Source organism: Pelophylax lessonae (assembly GCF_965119305.1).
Source record: "Pelophylax lessonae genome assembly, chromosome: 10".
In the NCBI taxonomy this organism is placed as follows: domain Eukaryota; kingdom Metazoa; phylum Chordata; class Amphibia; order Anura; family Ranidae; genus Pelophylax; species Pelophylax lessonae.
Genome location: NC_138777.1, coordinates 143,989,334 through 144,014,598, shown reverse-complemented (window position 1 = coordinate 144,014,598; position 25,265 = coordinate 143,989,334). Strand labels below are relative to the sequence as shown.

Below are 25,265 nucleotides of genomic sequence, written 5' to 3'. Positions count from 1 at the left end.
CCAACTTTGTTCATATCACTTTAAAGGCACTAGCACTTTATCTTTTGGCAGCAGCTACAATTGCATATTATCACATTATTTATACTTATTTATCCACTATTTACCATAAGCGCGAGGTCATCTATCTCTTTTACACTTTTAAGATCTTTTATCTTAACATCCTCAGCAGCTATGGAAATTTTTGATTTCATTTTTAAAAGAAGAATCAACACAGAGGAAATATTTTCTAGTAACACCACCAATGTTGATATTGATCAAAGTTTTAAAACGCTCAAAAACACTCTGGACAAACAAGTAAGAGCATGTTGGGACATCATTACATTAGAACAGTATATTAAAGAAGGTATGACACCACGCAGACTGCGTTGGGATTTGGCTCCCAATGACGGGTTAGATAACAAAGAACTCAATGATAATTGGTACACCTTCCTTAACACCTGTGAACAAAATGTACTAGGTCTCATATCTAGAAGAAAAAAACAAATTAAAAATATTGGAGAGTAAAATCCTTCATTTAAAATAAACACTACAACCACATATTAATTCTAACGAATACAAGGAAAAAAAATGAAAAACATACAAGAATTTATTACCAAATTAGATAGGGACACACAAAAGAAAAAGATCAAGAAATTTCATAGAGACTCAAAGGACTACAAAGCAGGAAATGTTTGCAAGTGGCAGGATCTCGTAGGGGGAAACTCAAATCCCCTCACGAGACTCCACACCAGAGAGGGAGATTAATCTATTTTCCTCTCCCTATCCATCAAGTACACCACTAGCAAGTACATCACACCAAAACACAAGGTATACCAAAAACTATTCAGACTCCCCTCAATATAATGTCCCCACACACAATAGATTTGAACCCCTCAACCAATACTCCCCATCACCTCGACCCAGAGGACCACCCCCATACCAAAATCAAGGGTATCAACATCACTCCCCATATTAAGATTTTTGGCACAGGGGACAAGGAAGACCCCCTGGAGAGGCAACAGAGGGAGAGGCTCCTATTGGGGCCCTCCAAGGGGAAACCCCTATTATTGGAGACCAAGGGGATACCATCGGGGACCCCTTCCAAAAACACAAAATACCACAGAAAGAAAAGAGGATGCAGAGGGAAAAGGAAAAAGTGAGAGTTAGGAGTGGGTATATTCAACCTTAGCAGTGTAGTTTTTGGTGAGGAGGAGCTTAAAATTCTTGACTTGGGATTAAAATTTGCACCGCTAAAAAATATCAATAAATTTCAAGCATTCATTGATTTACAGAAGTTCGTGAGAACTCTTAATATTAAAACGTTTTTTTGCCATTAAAACAGAAAATGAAATAAAAACAGAAGACGAACCTGAATTATTTATATGTAGTGGCTTAAAGAATAAGTCCAAGTTCAATCCGCAAACCAGAAATAACCAATGCCTCGATGTCTTTAAACTCATGGTGGAACAGGATATAGAACACATATATATAAACCCAGTCCCAGGTAACAAACAATTACAAGAAAATATTCAGCTACTAGAAAAGAAAAAAGATCAGACCTGCGGACAAAGGGGGGGCATCTCGTTCTATTAGATAAAAAACAATATATGGATGAACTGAATCGGTTAACGATAGTGATACATATGAGAAACTCAAAGGGGACCCTCTGAATAAATTAAAAGCCAAATTAATTAAGAAACTAAAGAAAGCACATAAAAATAAAAATCTTAGATAAAAAAGAAATGATACTTGGTACCTGATGCACCCAAAATGCATGTGATATATCAGGTACCAAAAATACATAAAGACCCACATAAGCCGCCAGGACGTCCCATAATTAATGGCATTGAGTCATTGTATTCTAGGACAGGCGAATATCTGGACCACTTCCTCCAGGCATTGGCACGCAAGTCCCCATCCTATCTTAAAGATAGTAAAGAGGTTTTAAATTACGTAGAAGGACTAGTGGTCACAGACAACACAATTTTAGCAAGTGTAGATGTTAATTCACTCTACACAAATATAAAACAAAAAGACGCCTTCTCGGCAGTAGAATGGGCACTGAAGGAAGATAAGAAATTACCCTCACTTCAGATTGATTTATGTTGGAGATTTTAGAAACGGCAATGTGCAATAACTATTTTTGGCATTCAAAAAGCTTTTATAAACAAATCAAAGGCGTAGCCATGGGGGCCAAGTATGCCCCCACAGTGGCAAACATATTCATGAATAAATGGGAATCGGAGTATATTTTTAACAATCCCCACTCCCATCTTAAAGCTTTTAAAAGGTACATTGATGATATTTTAATAGTTTGGGAGGGCCCACAACAAACTCTAATTGATTTTATTGAATATATGAATAATAAATATGACATTTCATTCACGGCAAATTTTAGTAGCACAGAAATAAATTATTTGGTTTTAACGATTTTTAAACATAATGAGCGAATGGCCACAAAAAACGCATTTTAAAACAGATAGAAATAGTTTTATCCCTATGTATAGTGGCCATCATCCTAAGTGGCTATCTGCAGTGCCGAAAGGCCAAATTTTAAGGATAACAAGAAACTGCCTTTCCGATCAGGATTATTTAACACAATCCAATATGCTCATTGACAGATTTACAGATAAGGGTTATAAAACCGCATTATTAAATCAAATCCAACAAAAAGTCATCAATACTAACAGAAATGAATGATTAAAACCTAAAATTAAAGAGAACTGTACTTCTGTACTGAATACAATCAACAATGTAAACAACTTGAAAATATCATCAAAACCCATTGGCATATTCTAATGAGGGATCCCGTTTACAAAAATATTCTTCCCAGCAAGCCCCAATTTATAGAAGACCACCCATCCCGAAAGACAAAATTGTTAAAAGTGTCCCTGACCCACCTACCAAAATGGTAACATTTTTGGACCAGAAAGGCTTTTTTAGATGTGGGAGGTGCCTTACATGTCGCACCTGTAAGACCAACACAAAAACGAAAAAGGTAACACATTTTCAATTGACCACCAAGCAACAATACGAAATTGACAAGTTTATCACCTGTAATAGTACGCACGTAACTTACCTGTTGGAATGCGAGTGTGGTCTCCAATATATTGGTAGGACTACTAGGGAGTTAAAGATTAAAAGAACACATTAATAATATAAAAACTTAATTTTTGTAAAATCTTACCGTAAAATTCCTTTCTCTGAGTCCTCCGACAGTCGCCGCCCACTCATACAGTCGACACCAATGGGGTATTGACTTCCTCTCCTTAGGAGTAGCTAGGCAAAAGACTTGTTAAAACAAAAGCATTTACATAGACACACCCATGGGGGCTGTCCCACTGGTCCAATACCCCCCTGCAATAGCCATCCGAACTCAGTTTGGTGGCAAGCAGTTAAGTGTATAAGAACCCCAAAAGAGGGGCGGGGGCTGCGACTGTCGGAGGACTCAGAGAAAAGAATTTTACGGTAAGATTTTACAAAAATTCATTTTTCTCTTACGTCCTCCGACAGTTGCCGCCCACTCATACAGTCGTCACCAATGGGGATGTCCCAAAGCAGTGTAGACATGAGGGGTGGGAAACGCAACCATCAGAAAAGGCAAAGCAGTACCCATATCAGAGAAAGGAACCTTACATGAAAAGCAAGGGAACCTACTGGGCAACAAAAAAGCTCAACAGGAGCAATAACCCAGAAAAGCAAAAGACCAAGGGGGTAAACAACCCCAACAGCCAGGGACCCACACGAAACCTGGGTCACCTATGGTACTGCCGCACAGAGAACTTTGCGGCCAAAGGAGGCATCAGCTGATGCCAGAACATCAATTTTGTAGAATTTTGAAAAGGTGTGCACTGACGACCAAGTCGCAGCCTTACATACCTGGGCCACCGAAGCCTGATGCAGGAGGGCCCAGGACGTACTCACCGACCTGGTAGAGTGCGCCTTGACAGGGAAGGGTGGTACCCGTTCCCTCAACGAATAGGCCTGAACAATTGTCTGTCTGATCCATTTTGAAAATGGTCACCGCAGACGCAGCCATACCCTTCCGAGGTCCCTCAGGAAGGACAAAGAGAATCCGATTTCCGAAAAGATTCAGTCGAGGACAGGTAAACCCTGATTGCCCTGACAACATCCAAAGAATGCAAGGCAATCTCTTTAGGATGCTTAGGATTCACACAGAGCGAAGGTAAAACAATGTCGTCATTGAGGTGAAAATCCGAAACCACCTTTGGAAGAAAGGACGGGTTAGGTCGCAAGACCACCTTATCCCTATGAACCACCAGGTAAGGGGAGCGGCAAGACAACGCCGCCAACTCCGACACTCTGCGAGCAGAAGTGATCGCAACCAGAAAGGCAACCTTTTTAGATAGCAGAGGTAATGAAATTTCCCTGATGTTTACAAACAGGGAACGTTGTAACACGGACAGAACCAAGTTCAAGTCCCATGGAGGCAGAGGCTCCCCTCTAGGAGGGGCCAAGTGACGCACACCTTGAAGGTGCGAATCAAAGAATTAGACGCCACAGGGCGCTGAAAAAGAACAGCCAGTGCAGAAACCTGGCCCTTAATCGTGGCCAACGCAAGGCGCTGGTCCACACCAGACTGAAGGAAAGCCAACACTCTCGCCACAGAGTATGAACGAGGAGAGAAACCCCTGGACTCACACCAGGCAAAATAAGCTTTCCATGTTCGGTAATAAATCTTACCAGAAGAGGCTTTTCTAGCCTTGATTAAAGTAGGAATCACCTCTGAGGAGAGACCTTTGTCTCAGAACCTGGCTTTTAACAGCCATGCCGTTAAAGCCAGTGACTGTAAAGCAGGATGGAAGATCGGTCCCTGAGACAGCAGATCTTCCCGCATTGGCAGCCGCCATGGAGGCTCGACGGGCAGGTGAACGATGTCCGCGTACCAGGACCGGCGTGGCCAGTCCAGCGCCACCAGAATCAGCAGTGTTTGTTCCAAGGCCAACCTGCGAAGGAACCTGGACAACAACTGAATTGGAGGAAAGGCATAGATCAGACGATACTAATGCCAACGCCCCACCGAACGCATCGCGCGTTCTTGCCACGAACCTTTCCACCTTGTGGTTTAGCCGAGACGCGAACAGATCCACATCCGGGGATCCCCACTTCGCACACAGCATCTGAAATACCTCTGGGTGCAGGGACCATTCCCCCTGGTCCAGGGTCTGGCGGCTCAGATAATCTGCCTGCCAATTCTCCACACCCGGAATGTGAACTGCCGATATCGCCAGGACACGAGTCTCGGCCCAAGACAGAATACTGGTCCCTTTCTGGGCCGCCCGGGCACTTCTGGTGCCCTCGTGGTGGTTGATGTACGCCACCGCAGTGTAATTGTCCATCTGCACCCGTGTACAGGATGGCCCTAAAGACGATCCGACCAATGGAGCAGGCACAGCCTGATCACTCTCAATTCCAATACGTTTATCGGAAGGGAGGATTCTTCCTCCGACCAAGTGCCCTGGGCAGATAGGTTGCCCAGGACGCCACCCCAGCCTGACAGGCTGGCATCCGTGGTAATCACCGTCCACAGTAACGGCCGGAAGGACTTCCCATCCGAAACAGCCGGGGACTGAAGCCACCACAAGAGATCCATTCTGGTTTGACGACTCAGAGACCCTCTCACGTCCAAGAACTGATGTAGTCTGTCCCATCTGGCCAGGATCTCCGCTTGGAGAGACCGCGTGTGAAACTGTGCAAATGGTATTGCCTCGAAGGCCGATACCGTCAACCCCAGGGACCGCATACAGGTCCTGAGTGACGAGGATTCTTTGTCCCCGAGGGACCTGACCTCGAACTGCAGGGTCCGGAGTTTGTCCTCCGGCAAGAACACCTTTGCTTGAGCAGAGTCCAGAACCATTCCCAAATACGGGAGACGAACCGAAGGAGACAAGGTCGACTTCTGAACATTGATGGTCCAACCGAACTCCTGGAGCGTCTGTACCGTAGTGGACAGATCGCGCAGCAGGCTCTGACTGGCACTCGATCTTAACAGGAGATCGTCCAGATAACCCAAGACCGCAATGCCCTGTGCCCGTAACAGGCCTAGAACAGGCGCCAAAACACCTTGGTAAAGACCCTTGGAGCCTAAGGGAGACCAAAGGGTAACGCCACAAACTGATAATGATCCTCCGCGATTGCAAACCAGAGGTACCTCTGATGACCCTCAAAAATGGGGATGTGTAGATACGCATCCTTCAGGTCGCTAGAGGCCAGGAATTCTCCCGGACTCAGAGAGGCCACCACCGAGCGGAGTGATTCCATGCGGAACTTTCGAACGCGCACGAAACGGTTCAGAGCTTTCAAGTCCAGAATCGGAAGCACTTTGCCCTCCTTTCTGGGCACAGTGAACAGATTCGAGTAAAACCCCCAAAAACCTGTCCCGATGAGGCACCGGGACGATTACCCCCTGAGCGAGGAGATCCTGTACCACTTGATGCAGGACTTGTAACCGCCCTGGGGTCAAATGAAGATTTCAGGGAAAGAATCTGTCTGCCGGCCGTGAAAGAAATTCGATCTTGTACCCTGATCGAATGATTTCCTGAAACCACCTGTCCTAAAATCGGAGCATCCAAGGTTGGAGGAAACCGCGCAAACGTCCCCCACCCCTGAAATGGGTGAGGGCGCCCCTTCAGGCAGAGGCGGACTGAGCCGCCGCACCAGCTTGGCCGGATTTTTGTTTGCCGGCCCAGGGCTTTCTCTGGCCACCCTGGCCCTTGGAAGGGTTTCCCCTTGTACTGTGTCTTGAAGGCACGAAAGGACCCCTGATTAGGTTTAGAGGCGGGAAAAACTTGCCCTTAGGATTCTGGGGCAGCAGAGTGCTCTTGCCCCCAGTGACTCCCTTAACCAATTCATCCAGGGATTCTCCAAAAAGGCGAGGCCCCGCATAGGGAATGTCAGCCACCGCCTTTCTAGATTTCTGGTCAGCCGACCAGCTCTTCAACCATATCAGCTGACGGTTAAGCACCGCGACACTGAACAGGCGCACAGCCAAAGGAGGCTCATTTAAGGCCGCATCGCACAAATACATGACCCCTTGATAAATCTGGTCCACCATCTCCACGGTAGTGGGGGGAGGGGGGGCAGAATCAGCCAAGAGTGTGCGTCTGAGCACCTTGGTCCAGTCCGTCACAGCCTGAGCCGCCATGACAGAGGCGAAAATAGGCTTGAGCATGGAATCCGCCACCACATAGGTGTGGCGGGCAAGTGATTCCAGCCTCCTATCCATAGGATCCCTAAATACCGGAGAATCTTCGGTAGGAACCAGAGTAGCCTTGTTCAATCTGGCTACAGTGTGATCCACTTAAGGAGCCACACACCAGCGTGCAACCGTAGTAGACGCAAAAGGATAGAGAAGTTGAAACCTTTTAGGCACAGTGAAGGTGTGTTTCAAATTGCGCCATTGCTCATTCACAGTGTGATGAAACTCAGCGGGGCAGGGAAAAACCTGCGCCGTCTTGCGGGATCCGTGTGTACCAAAAGATGACACAATGCCCGGAGGATTGGGCTCATCCTCTAAATGTAGTGTTTCTTTAATGGCAGAAATCAGCGCGTTCCTCTGGCGTCCCGGGGGGGAATCCTCCACCCCTGTAACCTCCGCCTCCCCCTCAGACTCTTGCGGGTCCTGAGAAGAGGGAGACCCTGAAAGGGGTACGCTACCTACAGCAACCTTGTCACATTCAGAATCAGAAGAAAAAGAAATCCTAGGTCTTTTTCTAGCAGCACGTTCAGTCATCAGCACATCCATTTTGGACACCAAAGTCGCCACAACAGCAGCCAAATTAGTCAGAGTAGAGGATTCAGAAGAACTTGAATCCCCCACCAAGGCTGGAGGGAATTTGCTGTCCTGGGATTCCATTCCATTGATTTTTAAGGTACTGGCCCTTTAAGTGCGCCGCGGACCCCGCAGCACACCGCGACAATGACTGTGGAAAACAGACCCCCCACAGGGACAAACTGAAGCCAGGAAGATTGCACAATGGAGGAAAAGAAAGGACAGCAGGACAGAGCCCCACAAGTGTGTTACCAGCTACTTCGGTCGCCCCTGAGTAAAGGAAGGAAGTGATGTCACCGCAGAGACTGAACAGAGGCTGCACGCTAAGGAAACATGGATGCCTATGCAAAGCAATGGGAGGCTTCGGCAAAATGTCCGCCAACATGTGCTCGGAAGTCGGAACGATCGTTGCCACACACAAGATGGCACCGCAAGGCACCAAAATACTCTACATACAATGCTGTATAAATGCCCACAGTGAAGCCAGACATGCTGTCCACACCTAAAATGGCGGACCGGCGGTTTTTAACCCCGCAGCGGTCGCCGCTCTTGTCTGTACCTCCAAGCACCCTTAGTGACACAGGAGAGGGATCCCCCAAACCCCACACAGCGCTGGCTGTGAGAGAAAAAACACCCGCAGGTACCGGGATCAGGGAGCCCAAAACGCACAGACATAGGGGACACCACAAACACACAGGACTGCCGACCCCAGATAGAGGCCCCACACAGAGTGTACTTACCTGTACCCGATGGCGTGGGGTGCCTCATATCAAGCGGAAAACCGCCCACCCTCAGATGGCAGGGGAGGGCCGCCAGCCAAAAACGCAGGACACCAGGAGTGCACGGACGAACCGTGCATGTGTCCGGTGAGGTAGGCACCTCACAAGGCTGCATCCCTGAGGACAGGGATGGGTCGTTTGTGAGGCCAGGGCGAACACATAGCCTGCGAAACGCTCGATGGCAGGCTGGGATTCCATCTGATCCCCTGTCCAGGACGACCAGTCCGATTCCCAGCTTCGCAAACTCCATCTTCATCCAAAGATCCGACTAACTAAAAGCTGACAAAATAAACAGCTAGTAAAGCAAAGAAAAAATGACATTTTCAAAAAATAAAATAGAAGAAGGCTGAGACTGTAGCCCCAGCACAGGGAAGCCTGACTACTCCTGAACTAGGCAGAAGACAAACTGAGTTGGGATGGCTATTGCAGGGGGGGTATTGGACCAGTGGAACAGCCCCCATGGGTGGGTCTATATAAATGCTTTTGTTTTAACAAGTCTTTTGCCTAGCTACTCCTAAGGAGAGGAAGTCGATACCCCATTGGTGATAACTGTATGAGTGGGCGGCGACTGTCGGAGGACGTAAGAGAAAAAAGGCTTTAGAAAACACAGCTTATCTAATCACTTTAGACTCCATCACAACAAAGACCCCAGTAAATTGACATTTTGTGGCATAGATAAAATTGAAAAACACTGGAGAGGCACCAATATGAAAAGATCCATCTCACAAAATGAAACCAGGTGGATACATAGACTTGGTAGTATGACACCTAGAGGATTAAACGTGGAGTTAGACATTAATTGTTTTATTAGTGATTTTTTTATATTTTTCACATATTTATATATATTTTAAATGATCTTAATAACATTGTATTGAATTATGCTTGTAATTATCTCAAGGTGCTCAGTACATTGTATATCAATTTATGCATGCATATTTATATTATCCTGCTAGCTATAGTTATTAATGTCCCATTATTGTATTATTTAGTGTATTTATAACTATATACTAGTTCATTGTATGTTATGAAATGCAAGTTATTCCTCCAAAAGCACTTTCTGTAGAATCCATCATCCTCATGGCGCAGTGCACCATGTAATTTTAATTCGATTTTGCTTATTAAATATGAATAATGTCCCCTTAAGATAGTATAAGGCCCGCACATGTTTGTGGATAAATGGATTTTTGTAAAATCTTACCGTAAAATCCTTTTCTCTTAAGCTCATTGACAGACGTAGTCCTCCTTGATGAATATCAACTCGGTTATACTGCCCTCTACAGGAGTAGGACTAGACAGGAAAGAAAACGTTCTGGCCACACCCTAGGGGCAGCCCCAGAGGGTATATCCTCTCACTTCCTGCTACAGCAAATCAGTTATGTCACAAAGCAGTGTTTAGAGAATTTAACCCAACCCAACTCAAAAACAGAGGGGCGGGTACTACGTCTGTCAATGAGCTTAAGAGAAAAGGATTTTACGGTAAGATTTTACAAAAATCCATTTTTCTCTGTCGCTCATTGACAGACGTAGTCCTCCTTGATTAATATCAACTCGGGACGTCCCAAAGCAGTGCCACAAATGAGGGGTGGGAAAATGGAAATCAAAATCCAATCTAGAAGGCCCAACCGGTGCCAACTAGAAGTTTTAAAGGCTCATCAATCACACGATGAGACTCAACTGAAATTCCAACGGAAAAAAACCCTCGAGGTAGACCACCGGTCTCCTCAAATTGCGGCCTGCAAAACCTTGCGGCCAAATGAGGCATCCGCCGATGCCATCACATCAACTTTATAAAATTTTGTAAAGGTATGAACCGACGATCAAGTAAATCGCCTTGCACACCTGGACCACTGACGCCTGATGGCGGTAGGCCCAGGAAGTACTGAGCGCTCGAGTGGAGTGCGCCTTAACAGGGAACGGAGTATTCCGACCCTTAATAGAATAAGCCTGTACCACCGTCTGTCTAATCCATTTGGAGATAGTCGCGGCAGATGCAGGCAACCCCTTTCTGGGGCCATCCGTGATCACAAAAAGTGAATCCGTCTTATGGAACGATTCCGTAGTCTTCAGGTATACCCTGATTGCCCGAACCACATCTAAGGAATGCAACGCACATTCCCGAGGATGATTGGGCTTAGGACACAAGGAAGGTAGCACAATATCTTCATTCAGATGAAAATCTGAAACCACCTTAGGAAGAAAGGATGGCTTCGGATGAAGAACTACCTTATCCCTATGAACCACTAGATATGGGGAATGGCATGATAATGCAGCCAGTTCTGACACCCTGCGTGCAGAAGTGATAGCCACCAAGAAGGCCACCTTCTGGGATAATGCAAGCAAGGGAGTCTCCCTGATATTTTAAAAGGGAGGTTTCTGAAGAACCGACAAACACCAAATTAAGATCCCAGGGCGGTAAGGGCGCGCGCACTGGCGGAGCCAAGTGCCGCACCCCCTGGACACCAAGGAATGAGTAGCCCAAGGCTTCTGAAAGAAGATTGCTAATGCTGAAACCTGACCCTTGATAATGCTCAAGGATAGTTTCTGCTCAACCCTCTTTTGCAGAAAAGCCCAGATTCGGGTCACCAAATAGGTACGTGGGGGAAATTCCAAAGATTCACACCACGAGATATAAGTCTTCCATGTGCGATAATAGACTTAGCTGGAAGTCGCTTTCCTTGCTTTAATTAGAGTAGGAATAACTGAAGCTGACAACCCTTTGTCCTTCAGTACCTGGGTCTCAATAGCCAGGCCATTAAAACCAGCGACTGTAAAGCACGATGGAAGATCGGTCCTTGAGACCGCAGATCCTCCCTGAGAGGAAGTCTCCAAAAAGCGTCCGCGACTAGCCTGTCAAAGTTGGCGTACCCGGCTTGACGAGTCCAGCCCGGAATTACCAGGATAACTGGAGTTCCCTCCATCTCTATCCTGGGGAGAAATCTCAGCAGTAACTTGAGAGGGGGGGAAGACATACAGTAGCTGATACTTCCCCTACGGGGCGCTCAGCGCGTCTGCTGCGTCCGCTAGAGGATCGCGGGCGCGAGCCCTGTTGAGCCAACCTGCCAACAGATCCATGTCCGGGGTGCCCCAATGAAGGGACAGCTGATGAAATACCTCTGGATGAAGAGACTATTCCTCTTGATCCAGAATCTGACGGCTGAAATAATCTGCCTGTCCACCCCCGTGATAAATATCGCGGAGAGAACTGGAACAACTGTTCCCCCAATAAAGAATGTTGGCCACTTCTATGGCCGCCAGGGCACTCTTGGTGCCCCTTGGTTATTGACATAAGTCATGACCGTGGCATAGTCCGATTGGATCCGAACCGGACTGCCCTGGAGCTGCTCGCTCCAGTAAATCAGACAAAGTCTGATCGCTCTCAGTTCCAACACCTTTATCGGTAACCTGGAATTTATCAGAAGAAATGACTTCCCCTGGCTGAGCATCGGAGACCGAAGCCACCAGACCAGAGCCTCCCTGGTCTGCTCGCTCAATCGGATCTGATTGTCCAGGGAATCGGGATTCCGATTCCATATGAGAAGAATCTCCTCTTTGGAGAATTCGGGTATGAGACTGGGCAAACGGTACTGCCTCTAAGGAGGCGACCATCAATCCCAGCCAGTTGACGGACAGCAACATCCGAATCTTTGACTGAATCTTCTGGAGTTTCTCCGCCTGGAGAAACTCCAGTGCCAAGGATGTATCCAAAATTAGGCCCAGATAGTTCAGTCTCCTGGTGGGAACCAGGGATGATCTTTGGGAAAAGCAAAGAAAACGCTGATGTCCTGCGAAGATGGGGATATGAAGATAGGCATCCTAAATGTCTATGGACGCCAGGAAATCCCCCTGATGCAGGGAGGCCACCACTGTATGGATGGACTCCATCTCTTCCAAGACCAGAATTGGACGCGCCTAGCCCTTTTTCCTGGGCATTGTGAACAGGTTCGACTAGAACTCCTCCAAGGAATGGGAACTACCACTGCTTGTTGCATCAAGCTGTTCCCCGCAAAGCTTTTTAAGCGACCCGGGGATGTCGAATATTGGAAGGGAAGAATCGCACCGGTGGAAGTGATCGAAACTCGATCTTGTATCCCGACCATATGACCTTGCGAACCCCTTTATCCGGGATTCTGGAAAGCCCTGGAACCGGAAACCGGTGAAGACGTCCCCCCACCCTAGAGATGGGTGGGGCCCATTCTGTCAATCCAACGAGATAACAGTGGCTTTATTTAGTCTGGAAATCGGTGAGTCCACTATTGGTGGTACCGTCCATCTTTGTAATGAGGGATGCCTCAAAATGATAGCATCTAGCAATGCGTTTGGAAATAGCAGGGGCTCGTTTACGGAAGACCCCATTTGGGCAAGGGAAACCCTTCAACATTTTGGTAGGCTTGCTAGTACCAAAAAAGGAATACGAGTCTAAGCTACCTCTGCCGGTGTAACCTCAAGATTTAAGGTTTCCCGGCAATGACAAGCTCAGAATCCGTATCTGAAGTATCAGATGACATAGGGGTAGGCGGGGGTCGCTCTTCTTGACCCCCGTCCCTGACAGGCTACCTCCACCCGGGATACCAAAGACTCCAAAACTGCTGATAATGCATCATCACAAGTGGGGTACTGGAGGGTCCTGCGGCCACCCCGAGGGGATCAGGTGGGGATACATAAGTGGCAGGGTTCATGTAACAAGACACTTGCCAGCAAACAAAACAATTAATTGCAAGAAAAAATTTTTTTTTTTTTTTTAAACTTAAACTTAGTCCCCCAGGGCAGTAGCGCCCCTCAGTCTACCTGCTTGGACCCCTCAGAAAGAGAGAGAGAGAGAGAGAGAGACCCCAAGGCTCACCTGATGCACAGAAGTTTCTTATCAACCTGCTTCCAGCACTGTCTGTTACAGACAGGAAGTCTTTGGCTTGCTTTCCCTGGGCCAAGGAGGCGGCTCCGCCCCTTTACATGCCTTCCGGCGCCTCCCAATTACTCCACGAGGTGTTTGGTCACCTCAAACATGGCCGCCCCCATGCTGGAGACACGAGGCTACGCCAATATGGCGGCCTCGTGCGATCTGCAGGAAAATGGCGGCGGCCTGTGTAGGATAGCGGCGGCTTGCAAGCTAGCAGCGGCCTGCGGGATGTGTGCATTCGGCCTGTGCGGCCTGCGGAAGTGCCTCGGCCTGCAGGAGGTGTCCTCGGCCTGCGGGAGGCTGTGCGGCCTGTGGAAGTGACCGGCTTTCTGGAGGGATGGCGATCTGTGGCTGCAGTAACTCAGGCATAGGCATCGGCCTGTGTACACACTAGACAGGTAGGATACCTCTATACCTCAATAGTAATGCCTTTTAGTAGTCTGCCACTGACTTCAGTCACCCTTACAGTCATATAGTGACTTTAGATAGTCAGCTCCCAAACCAAGCCTCCTGGTTTCTATTCACAAAAATCACACTCAAATTGGGGGATCTGTGACCTGTTATAGGATAGAGGGGAGACCCAGAAAACCGAGTGTCCGACCATCACAGAGAGGGGCCCGCGTCCACCAACAAACCCGACAGGGGGAGAGGGGGAACATTCTACTCACCATACCGGAACTAGGCGGGCGCCAACTGCTGACAGAACCCCTCTCCACCGGGGTGGGGGGGCTGTCGACCAATACGGACGCCGTTACTCTGTTGGTCATTGGCGTCCAGGCGAGACGTTTAACTCGCAGGGTCAGTCCCCGTCCAGTGGGACTATGTCGCGGCCGACCCAGCGCGGAGCTATGGCCTGCACGCGCTCGTAGGCTGAACTGGGGTGACCACTGGATCTCAACATCCAGCCCGTCGCCCAGTTTCAGCGTACCTTCTTGAAGATCTCACAGGAACACTGGAGAAAAAAAGCGGTCTAAAAAAAGTATTTCTAAAAAAAAAATCTTGCCAGGACCGAAGATCCTAGCAAGGAATCTAGGTCCTTACTCCTAACTAGACAGAAAAAAACTGATTTGCTGTAGCAGGAAGTGAGAGGATATACCCTCTGGGACTGCCCCTAGGGTGTGGCCAGAACGTTTTCTTTCCAGTCTAGTCCTACTCCTGTAGAGGGCAGTATAACCGAGTTGATATTAATCAAGGAGGACTACGTCTGTCAATGAGCGACAGAGAAATGATTTTATAGATTAATATAAAGCGGTATTAATATAAAGTCCCTGCGCCAAATTAAGTAGGAGGAATGGGAGGAGCGGCTCCCATGTATAAATCTTCCTTCGACGCCTAATCTGCCAGCTACAGATGACACCCTGGGAGGAGGGCGAAACGCGTCTAGCAATTGGCTGAAGCGTCCCGAACGACGTAATTTCCGGCCGGTGGAGCGCACGCTGCGAGAGCAGCTAACCACCGAGCCGTGTATTGCTATTTTAACTAGATGTTTCTAAGTAGGTTTCTTTTATTTAAATAAACATACCATCATTATGTACTTCACCATGGATGGCTTTGTATCTTTATGAGGGCACTCTGGATCCATGAGCTGTTGTCATAAAGGATTTCTCCCAACGATTGACATAAAAAAAGGCTGCTCCTATAAGGATCTCTGGACATACACCAAGAGATTATCTGCAATTCAACGCTTGATATTTATCTGCCTGTGGTAAGTAGGGAACCCCAACCACCAGCACTTTGATTCAAGCAAGTGGAGCACAGAAGCACTTTTGTTATATGCACTTAAGGACTATTTATTTATTTTGTTATATGCACTTAAGGACTATTTATTTATTTATTTGAGCATATCATGTATCCACTATTGCACAAAAGGACTTGATTTGGATTATCCAGTGATTGTTGTTGATTATTGGACTAATATCGATAATTTTGCACATATATTATTTGCACAGTTGTGAATATAATTTAATCTATTTGGGAATTAGCACAAAAATAGCAGCGCTGATCAACTTTTGTTCATTTATCACTTTAAAGGCACTAGCACTTTATCTTTCAGCAGAAGCTACAATTGCATATTATCACATTATTTACCATAAGCGCAAGGTCATCTCTTTTACTCCTTATACAGCAGCCTGCAAAACCTTGCAGCTAAAAAGAGGCATCCGAATGCCAATAAATCATTCTGGTAGAATTTTGTAAAGTATGCACAGACGACCAAGTCGCAACCTTATATACTTGAGCAACAGATGCCTGATGACGAAAAGCCCAAGAGGCACTCAGCGCTCTAGTAGAATGCAATTTCACAGGGAAAGGAGGAACCTGACCCTTCAATGAATAAGCCTGAAGAACCGTCTGCCGGATAATCCGCCTGGATATGGTCACAGCAGATGCAGCCAAACCCTTACGACAGGGGTGTCAAACTCAATTTTATCACGGGCCGCATCAGCATTATGGTTGCCCTCAAAGGGCCGGTTATATCTGTAGGATTAGATGTCCAGTGCACCCCAGGCCCCCTTACATGGGATGTCAAGAACCCCCCACCATCAGGTGTCAAGAGTCACCCACCCTTCCTTACAGTACAATGCACCCCCTTACCTTGTGCTCCTGCCAGGAAGAAGATGCGGGTGCATCTGGGAACAAGTGCAGGGTCTGGAGGTGAACCAGAGGAGGGCTGGAGCCAGCTTCCAGAGTCTGCTGAATGCAGAGACCAGGGGGAGGCAGAGGCAAGGTGGTGTTGCAGCTGCACAGAGAGGTGCAGGATCTGCAGGAGTTCTGCCCTTCTCTCTGCTGCAGGCTGCTGAGAAGGGGGGAAGGCAAAGATTAGCCTTTTTGCAGCTGCACAGAGCAGTGCAGGATCTGGCAAAGGAGTTCTGTCCTCTCTGCTGCCGACTACAGAGACAGGGGGGGGGGCAGAGACAAGGGGGAGCAGCAGCTGCAGGAGAGATTAGAGGGCCACATGAAATGGCCTGGGGGGCCGCATTCCGCCCGTGGGCCTTGTGTTCGACACCTGTGCCTTACGAGATCCCTCAGTAAGAACAAAAAGATAATCTGATTTCCTAAAAGGCTCCGTGGCCGACAGGTAAACTCTGATCGCCTGAACCACATCCAGAGAATGCAAGGAAATTTCCTTGGGATGCTTCGGCTTAAGACAGAGTGAAGGCAAAACGTCTTCATTTAAATGGAAATCAGACACCACCTTAGGAAGAGGGACAGATTAGGTCGGAGAACCACTTTATCTCTATGAACGACCAGATAAGGCGGAAAGGAAAGCGCCGCCAATTCAGACTTTCTACGGGCCGAAGTAATAGCCACCAGAAAGGCAACCTTCTGAGATTACAAAGGCAGAGATATGTCCCTAATATTGTCAAAAGAAGGCTTTTGAAGAACAGACAAAACCAAATATAGATCTCACGGAGGCAAAGGGGATCATCCCGGAGGAGCCAGATGACGCACCCCTTGAATAAAAGGTGCGGATCAAGGAATTTGTTACCACCGGGCATTGGAAATAAATAGTTAAGGATGACACTTGGCCCTTGATTGTGCCCAGGGCCAACCGTTGCTCAACTCCTCTCTGCAAGAAAGCCAAGACCCTCGCAACCGAAAACAAGCGAAGGTGCGAGTTTTGCGATTCACACCTGGAAATATACATCTTCCAAGTACGATAATACATTTTTCTAGAAGTCCTTTCCTAGCACTCAGCAGGGTAGGGATCACAGACTCAGAGAGACCTCCGTCTCTCAACACCTGGCCTTCAACAGCCATGCCGTTAAAGCCAGCAACCGTAAAGCAGGATGGAACATCGGCCCCTGAGACAGCAGGTCCTCCCTCAGAGGCAGCCGCCAGGGAAGCTCGACGACCATCTTTACCAGGTCTCTGTACCAAGACCGGCGAGGCCAGTCTGGTGCCACCAGAATTACTGGCACCTTTTCCACCGGACACACAGGAGATGAAATATCTCTGGATGCAGGGACCATTCCCCTTGGTCCAGAACTTGACGACTCAAGTAATCTGCCTGTCAGTTCTCCAATCCTAGAAATGTGAACTGCTGAAGGAGCCGGAACATGTTCCCTTGGCCCAAGTCAGAATCTAGGCCACCTCCTGGGCCACCCGGGCAGTCTTTGTGCCCCCTTGGTGATTGATGTAGGCAACAGCCGTGGCATTGTCCGATTGAATCTGAACCAGGGAACCTTGTAGCCGATTTGTCCAGTGGAGCAGGCAAAGCTTGGATTGCTCTGAGTTACAGAACATTTATCGGTAAAGAGGACTCCTCTTGTCGACCAGACTCCCTTGGCAAGGAGATTGTCCAGCACTCCACCCCAGCCCAACACGCTGGCATCCGTGGTGACCACCGTCCACAACAGCGGTAGAAAGGACTTGCCCTGGCCCAGGGCGGGCGACAGAAGCCAAGAGAGCGTTGACCTCGTGAGTCGGCTCAAGCATTTCATTCTGTCTAAGGACTGTGGATCCTTATAACACTTGACCAGAATCTCCTTCAGAGGCCTGGAATGAAATTGAGCAAATGGGACCGCCTTGAAGGTCGACACCATCAGCCCCAGGGCTATCATGCAAGTCCGCAGAGAGGAGAGCTCGTTGTTCATCAGCAACCTGATCTCTACCTGCAACATCTGAAGTTTGTCCCCGGGAAGAAAGACCCTCACCACAGAGGAGTCCAAAGTCAGTCCCAGGTACTGAGGGGGTCAGTGCAGATTTTTTTGAAGTTGATGGTCCACTAACTCCTGAAGGGTCTGAACCCTGATTGACAGGTCACCCAACAAAGCTAAGTGAGAGTTTGCTCTCAACAGGAGATCGTCTCCAGATATCCCAGGATCGCAATCCCCTTCCTGCGTAGCAAAGCCAGCACCGGGGCCAAAACCTTGGTGAAGACTCTGGGAGCAGAGGGTAGACCAAAGGGTTAATGCCACAAATTGAAAGTGCTCCTCCGCTACTGCAAAACGGAGATACCTTTGATGTCCCCCGTATATAGGGATGTGTAGATACGCATCTTTGATATCGATGGAGGCTAGAAAGTCCCCTTGATCTAAATAAGAAAGGTACATATACACAACGTTGGACCTGCGCCAGTGAAAGAGTCAAGTACATTCGATCTACTGAAAAAAGTTTCAACTGTGGCTGTAGGTAGTCTTTTTAGGAGTTATGCAGCATAGTTCAATCCCTGGTGTTAGTGGAGATGGATGGTGGAGGTGGCTGCAGGCTTCATACAGAGCTAGAGGGACTCTGCAACAGACAAAAAGGGGTAGGAGAAGAAAAGCAGCGCCACCTCAGTGTACTGAACGCTGCCAGAAACACAGGAAGTGTCGGACTCCACCGCCACAGCCAGGACCACGGCCGCCACAGTGCACTTCCCTAACATCCCTGCAATGTTGCAGATGAATCATCACCATTTGCTGATCAACTATTTCCTCTGTGTCAGTTACGTTGTTTTTATGTAATAAATAACCTTTTAATCTACACTGAGGTGGCGCTGCTTTTCTTCTCCTACCCCTTGATTTAAATATGCTACCATTGAATCAGAGATGTCCAGGGTCCTTGAAAGTAACGCAGACGTAGCCCCCCCACCCCCCGAATCGGGTGAGGGCTCCCCTCCATGCCGAAGAGGATTTGTCCGCTGAATCAGACTGGTTAGTCTTGGGCTTACCCGACCAAGCCTTCTTGTTCCCTACAGAGGCTCTGAACGGGTAACATTTTTCGTGTGCACTTTCTTGTGCATTTTTGAGGCACGAAAAAAACACCTATGAGCCGAGAAAGAGAGCCCCCGCTTACTGCGGGGCGCCTTACCTTTTAAGCATTGGGGGAGAATAATACTCTTAGCCCCCCGTTAAACCTTTGATTCAACTCATCGTGATCGCAGTCTGCACCGCTATATTGCACTGTAACCGGAGTTACCCTTAAATAGTGGCAGGAGCAGAGTGTGCCCGAGGAATGCTCAAAAGACGACCCCTATACTGTACCACCTCACAGTGTAATCAGCAACTCTGCAGTATGGAGCTTCAGCATGAAACGTCTCACAGGAAGTGACATAGAATCACAAGAGGCCGAAGACTGCCTTTGTAGCTCCAGGCTACAACAAAATGGTGCCAATGCAAAAAGCATAGGAAGCTCAGGGAAAATGACCGCTGTACCTTACACACAAAGAACCGATGCCCACACTTAAGATGGCGGCTGAAACCGCCATGCGTTCAGCACCCAGACATGAGTCCACCACAGGGATCTACCTAAAAAGACCCCACAGGACAAGGTGTACACCCCCCCCCCCCATGTGGGAGCAAGGAGGTTAGGGTCTGGTCCTAAAAGGCCTGGGGGATCTTTCAGGAAAAAAACATTCTGGTTATCCCCAGGAGTGGGCCCATATCAGCCCCTCATAGGCCGCTAGGGACATGAAAGGTTTAGTATTACTCACCATACGATGAACCGGGTGGTCTCCGCTCTAAGCAGACCGGCCTCCCATCCTAAGTGGGGTGTTGCCAGCCAAGGGGTACGCTGTGACCCAGGGCGTTCCAGATCGATGCGTCCCAGCGAGACATCCGCTCGCAGGCTCGTCCCCATCCACAGGGGCTCCATCACGGTGAGGCCTAGTCGGACCATAACCTGCTTATGCTCTTGGCCAGGCTGGGAGACCATAAGGATCTAGATTATCCAGTGCGAGACTGCAGCCGGCTGTTGCTTGTAGTTTTTATTTTACTCCTGTGTGCAAGAAGCCTATAACATTACAGCACAATAAAGAGGTCCCACTTGTTGTAGAAGTCTACTTTAGCCTGACACTCAACAGAAAATCATCTGGCAGCGTTAAGGGGTAACCTAACCCTAAGGTTGTACTCAGACAGACAATTAGGAATGGATAGTGGACTTCTGCGTCAGAAATCACAAAATTCATATACAAATGAACAACAGGTAGACAGCAGACACATTAGTATGTACAGTGGTGTTCAAAATTATTCAACCCCCACTGAAATTGATTGTTTTGGCCAGTTTGACATTGATTTTGATCATTCAGTCATCCTGACTTACAATTAAATCAAAGAGGCACATGTAGGTCAGATAAATATAACATACGGTAACATTTATAATGAAATAACCACAAATGTCTTTTCTGTGCTCACATTATCCGTTTTATTCAACCCCCAAGTGACATTCAATCTTAGTACAACATCCTTTTACAGTTATAACAGCTTTTAAACGTGAAGCATAGCTTGACACAAGTGTCTTGCAGCGATCTACGGGTATCTTCGCCCATTCGTCATGGGCAAAAGCCTCCAGTTCAGTCACATTCTTAGGCTTGTGCACTGCAACTGCTTTCTCAATCGGATTTAAGTTTGATGACTGTGATGGCCACTCCAAAATGTTCCAGCCTTTAATCTGCAACCATGCTCTAGTGGACTTGGAGGTATGCTTGGGATCATTGTCCTGTTGAAAGGTCCAACGTCTCCCAAGCCTCAGGTTTGTGACGGACTGCATCACAGTGTCATCCAATATCTCCTGGTACTGAAGAGAATTCATGGTACCTTGCACACGCTGAAGCTTCCCTGTACCTGCAGAAGCAAAACAGCCCCAAAGCATGATTGACCCCCCACCATGCTTCACAGTAGGCAAGGTGTTCTTTTCTTCATAGGCCTTGTTCTTCCTCCTCCAAAGATAGCGTTGATCCATGGGCCCAAATAGTTCTAATTTTGTTTCATCAGTCCACAGAACACTATCCCAAAACTTCTGTGGTTTGTCCACATGACTTTTGGCATACTGCAGTCGACTCTTCTTATTCTTTGGAGACAGCAAGGGGGTGCGCCTGGGAGTTCTGGCATGGAGGCCTTCATTACGCAGTGTGCGCCATATTGTCTGAGCAGAAACTTCAGTACCCACATCTGACAAATCTTTTCTTAGTTCCTCAGCAGTCACACGGGGACTTTTCTCCACTCTATGCTTCAGGTAGCGCACAGCAGTCGAAGTCAGCATCTTCTTTCTGCCACGACCAGGTAGCGTTTCAACAGTGCCCTTTGCCTTGAATTTGCGAATGATGCTTCCTATGGTGTCTCTTTGTATGTTTAACATCTTTGCAATCTTCTTATAGCCATTGCACTTCCTGTGAAGAGTAATCACCTCTTCTCTTGTCTTCCTGGACCATTAGCGTTTCAACAGTGCTCAACAGGTAGCGTTTCAACAGTGCCCTTTGCCTTGAATTTGCGAATGATGCTTCCTATGGTGTCTCTTGGTATGTTTAACATCTTTGCAATCTTCTTATAGCCATTGCCCTTCCTGTGAAGAGTAATCACCTCTTCTCTTGTCTTCCTGGACCATTCTCTTGACTTCACCATGTTTGTAACCACACCAGTAAATGTCTAGAAGGAGCCGAGTATCACAGTCATTTTAAAGCTGCCTAATTGGTGCTTATTAGGCTTTATTGCTGCTCCCTGACATCCACAGGTGTTTTCAATACCTGATTGAAAACACTTCCATGAACCTCTGTTCTTCAGAGTGGTAGTCTTTAAGGGGTTGAATAATTGTGTCAATGAAGAATTCACAAAAGAAACATTTACTACTGTATTACAAAACCAATTGATGTCATTTTAGTTGCATATGGTTCTTTAAGAAGTCCTTGTAGTATTTCATTCTGAATACAATTACAAATGTACACTAAATTCCCTAAAACCCTCTACAGCATTGGGGGTTGAATCATTTTGAACACAACTGTATGTAATAGAAAATGGGTCAGGTGACTGCCAGATAAGATTTAGAAAACATTTTTTAAAGTATAAGTTTAGAGCCATTTTAAATATTATATATCTCCGTACAAATGGAAGGTTTTTCAAATGTACAATATAGGTGCAGGTAAAACTTCGAAAGAAGCACTTGTGGATTTTAACACCTCCTGAAAATGTTTAAACAAGAAGCTAGTCGAGGCAGAGAAAAAGCTGGAAAGAGTTGCAGAAAACAGAACACTTAATAAAGAGAAGATTACAGCGGTAAGGAAATGCTTTTGTTATCTTCAAGAGAGGTTTGGCACAATAGAGTATGCAGGATTATGAACAGACAGATATACATAGCTAGGACAGCTCACTTAAACACAGGTAGGGTATTGATTCAGGCATGAATCCAAATATTTTGAGGAAGATAAATTCCCCCTTCAGAAGTGTCTAAGAAACGTGTTCAAATATGCAAAGTGTTTGGTTTTTCCATGTAGTTCAAGGGCCACCTGGGAATTTTTACAAGATATTTTGACATTGCTTAACAGCTGGGTACTTTTTCTTACATTCTTCAAAACTATCCTTTGAATCCTGAATATTTATTAAAGGCCCATGTAAAAGTGCAAAAATGTGACAGAAATGTAATATACAAGAGGTTTGGCACAATTAATTGGAAATGTTAAGTGTACTAGGATGGCTTGAAAAGGTTGATGCAGAACTGTAACATTCAAGGTTGGTCATTCAGCTATGGCTATAGCTTACTGCCCGCCCTGTCAGGTCTGTTTGCTTTCATGGGTTTGCATTTTAGACTACGGTAACTCTTTTATACCAAAATCATAGACCAACTTTGCCATGCTTTCTCCCTGAATACTCTTCCACTATGTCAATGATTAAGGTTATAAGATAAGACAGCTTGTTAACTAGTCAATAACCTATAATCATCTTACTATCAATTAGGATTATCCAACTTTAAGGTCTGGAATAAATAGAATAACTCACTTAGGAGGCTTTTCTACTGTTCGGTAGGTGTTAAAAGCTTGCAACTGGTTTTGAACACCACTCAAAGAGTTGGCCAATTTCCGATCATTGAGTGTAATAATCATCTGCTCAATCCATTGCAGGAGCTCAGATGCCAGGTGCTCATAGTTCTCAATTAGCTTATCTGCTTCAATGGCATGATCCAAGACCTGTGAAAATAATTATTCACCGTTATGGGTTATCACATATTTCATCAATTAATTACAACAAATTCTATATGTACATGTCAAAATTACAGAGGTGGTCATTACTCATCAACCTATAGTTGTGTATTGCATTGTTAAAGGATAAGTTCACCTTAAAAAAAAATTATAAATAAATAAAAAATAAAAAAAAGGCACATTTACAGGTACAATGCATTCGGAAAGAATTCACAGAGCTTCACTTTTTTCCATATTTTATTTTACAGACTTATAGCAAAATGGATAAAAATTCATTATTTTCCTCAAAGTTCTACAAACAATAACTCATGACAACGTAAAAGTAGGTTTGAAATCTTAATTTAATAAACAAATTTACATGTACATTAGTATTCAGTCTTTGCCATGACACTCAAAATTGAGCTCAGGTGCATCCTGTTTCCACTGATCATCCTAGAGTTGTTTCTACAACTTGGGAGTCCACTTGTGGTAAATTCAGTTGATTGGACATGATTTGGAAAGGCCCACACCTGTCTATATAAGGTCCCACAGTTAACAGTGCATGTCAGAGCACAAACCAAGCCATGAAGTCCAAGGAATTGTCTGTAGACCTCCAAGACAGGATCGTGTCAAGGCACAGAAAAAAATCTGCAGTACTGAAGGTCCCAATAAGCACAGTGGCCTTCATCATATGTAAATGGAAGTTTGGAACCAGGACCCCAGACTGGAGTGAAGATTCATGTTCCAACAGGACAACGACCATAGGCACAAGGCCAAGATAACAAAAGGAGTGGCCATGGGACAACTCTGTGAATGTCCTTAAGTGGCCCAGCCAGAGCCCAGACCTGAACCTGAGTGAACGTCTCTGGAGAGATATGAAAATGGCTGTGCACCGACGCTCCCCATTCAAGCTGATGGAGCTTGAGGTCCTGCAAAGAAGAATGGAAGAAACTGTCCAAAAATAGGTGTGCCAAGCTTGTAGCATCATACTCGACTTGAGGCTGTAATTGGTACCAATGGTGCTTTAACAAAGTATGGAGAATATGAAAGAAAAGTAGAAAAGGCCCCACTGCATGTGTAAAAAAGGGGGGACCAAATATTGCAGTGGGTCTATTGTTGTGGGACTTTAAAGGGCATAGGGTTACCTATAGTGAGCACACAGGGGAAAATTTCAAAACTTTATTGATATCAAAAATCATTAAAATGACAATAAATCAACTCAACTGTCAGATTGTATTACAAACTGTAAGCATCATGCATAAGGACATCCTATACATGGGTCAACACGTTTCGCAATTGAATACATGGTAGCTTCTTCAGGAACCATCATAGTGAATATAACATCCTTACAACTTGAAAGAAAAAGACGAGAAAAAAGGAGACAACATCATAAGTGTCGCTATACAACTATAAAAAACAAATCATACAGCTCTACGTGAATAAAGCTCTCCCTATACTTAAATTTGGGAGATAAGATAGGGTGTCAGAGTCCAGTGTGACAAAAGTCCATCACCAAAAATGCTTCCAATGGGGTCATGAGAAGGAAACAGCCAACCAAGATATAAAGCAGTTGCTGGTAATATGCCTCCACCTCACCGCGTGCTCATCCCCAAGGTTATGCTCTTACCAGATTTCTCTGTACAACAAGCCCGTAGTCAGTAGATTCCCCCATAGATTGTCACCGGACTCAGCACTCAATAGCAAAGCTCACGGCTGCGGTATCCAGTCATTGGGTTTGGTGGCTGCATTCGTTTCTTCTTCTGTTTTCACCTGGTGATCTGGCCAGTAACAGGCCTCCTGTACAGTATTAGAGTGCCTCCACTCTGGATGAAGGAGCACAGGGAGCACCTTTTGTTATTCTGAAGAAATTGTTCCTCTGTGCCCTCGAGGGCACAGAGGAACAATTACCCCACCCCCCACACACACCTGTACTCAATCAGTGTCCACCATCAA

The 25,265-nt window shown here is 46.5% G+C and overlaps 1 protein-coding gene across 3 annotated transcripts in view; it reads right to left on the bottom strand.

The window, feature by feature from the left end:
• The window catches only part of SPTBN2 (spectrin beta, non-erythrocytic 2), a 1,240,451-nt gene that overhangs the window by 437,656 nt on the left and 777,530 nt on the right, over positions 1-25,265 (bottom strand). For all 3 annotated transcript variants that reach the window (XM_082270338.1, XM_082270340.1, XM_082270339.1), the window contains one exon: positions 23,134-23,321. In XM_082270338.1, coding sequence (XP_082126464.1) covers positions 23,134-23,321 — 188 coding nt within the window. The remainder of the gene's footprint in view (positions 1-23,133; positions 23,322-25,265) is intronic.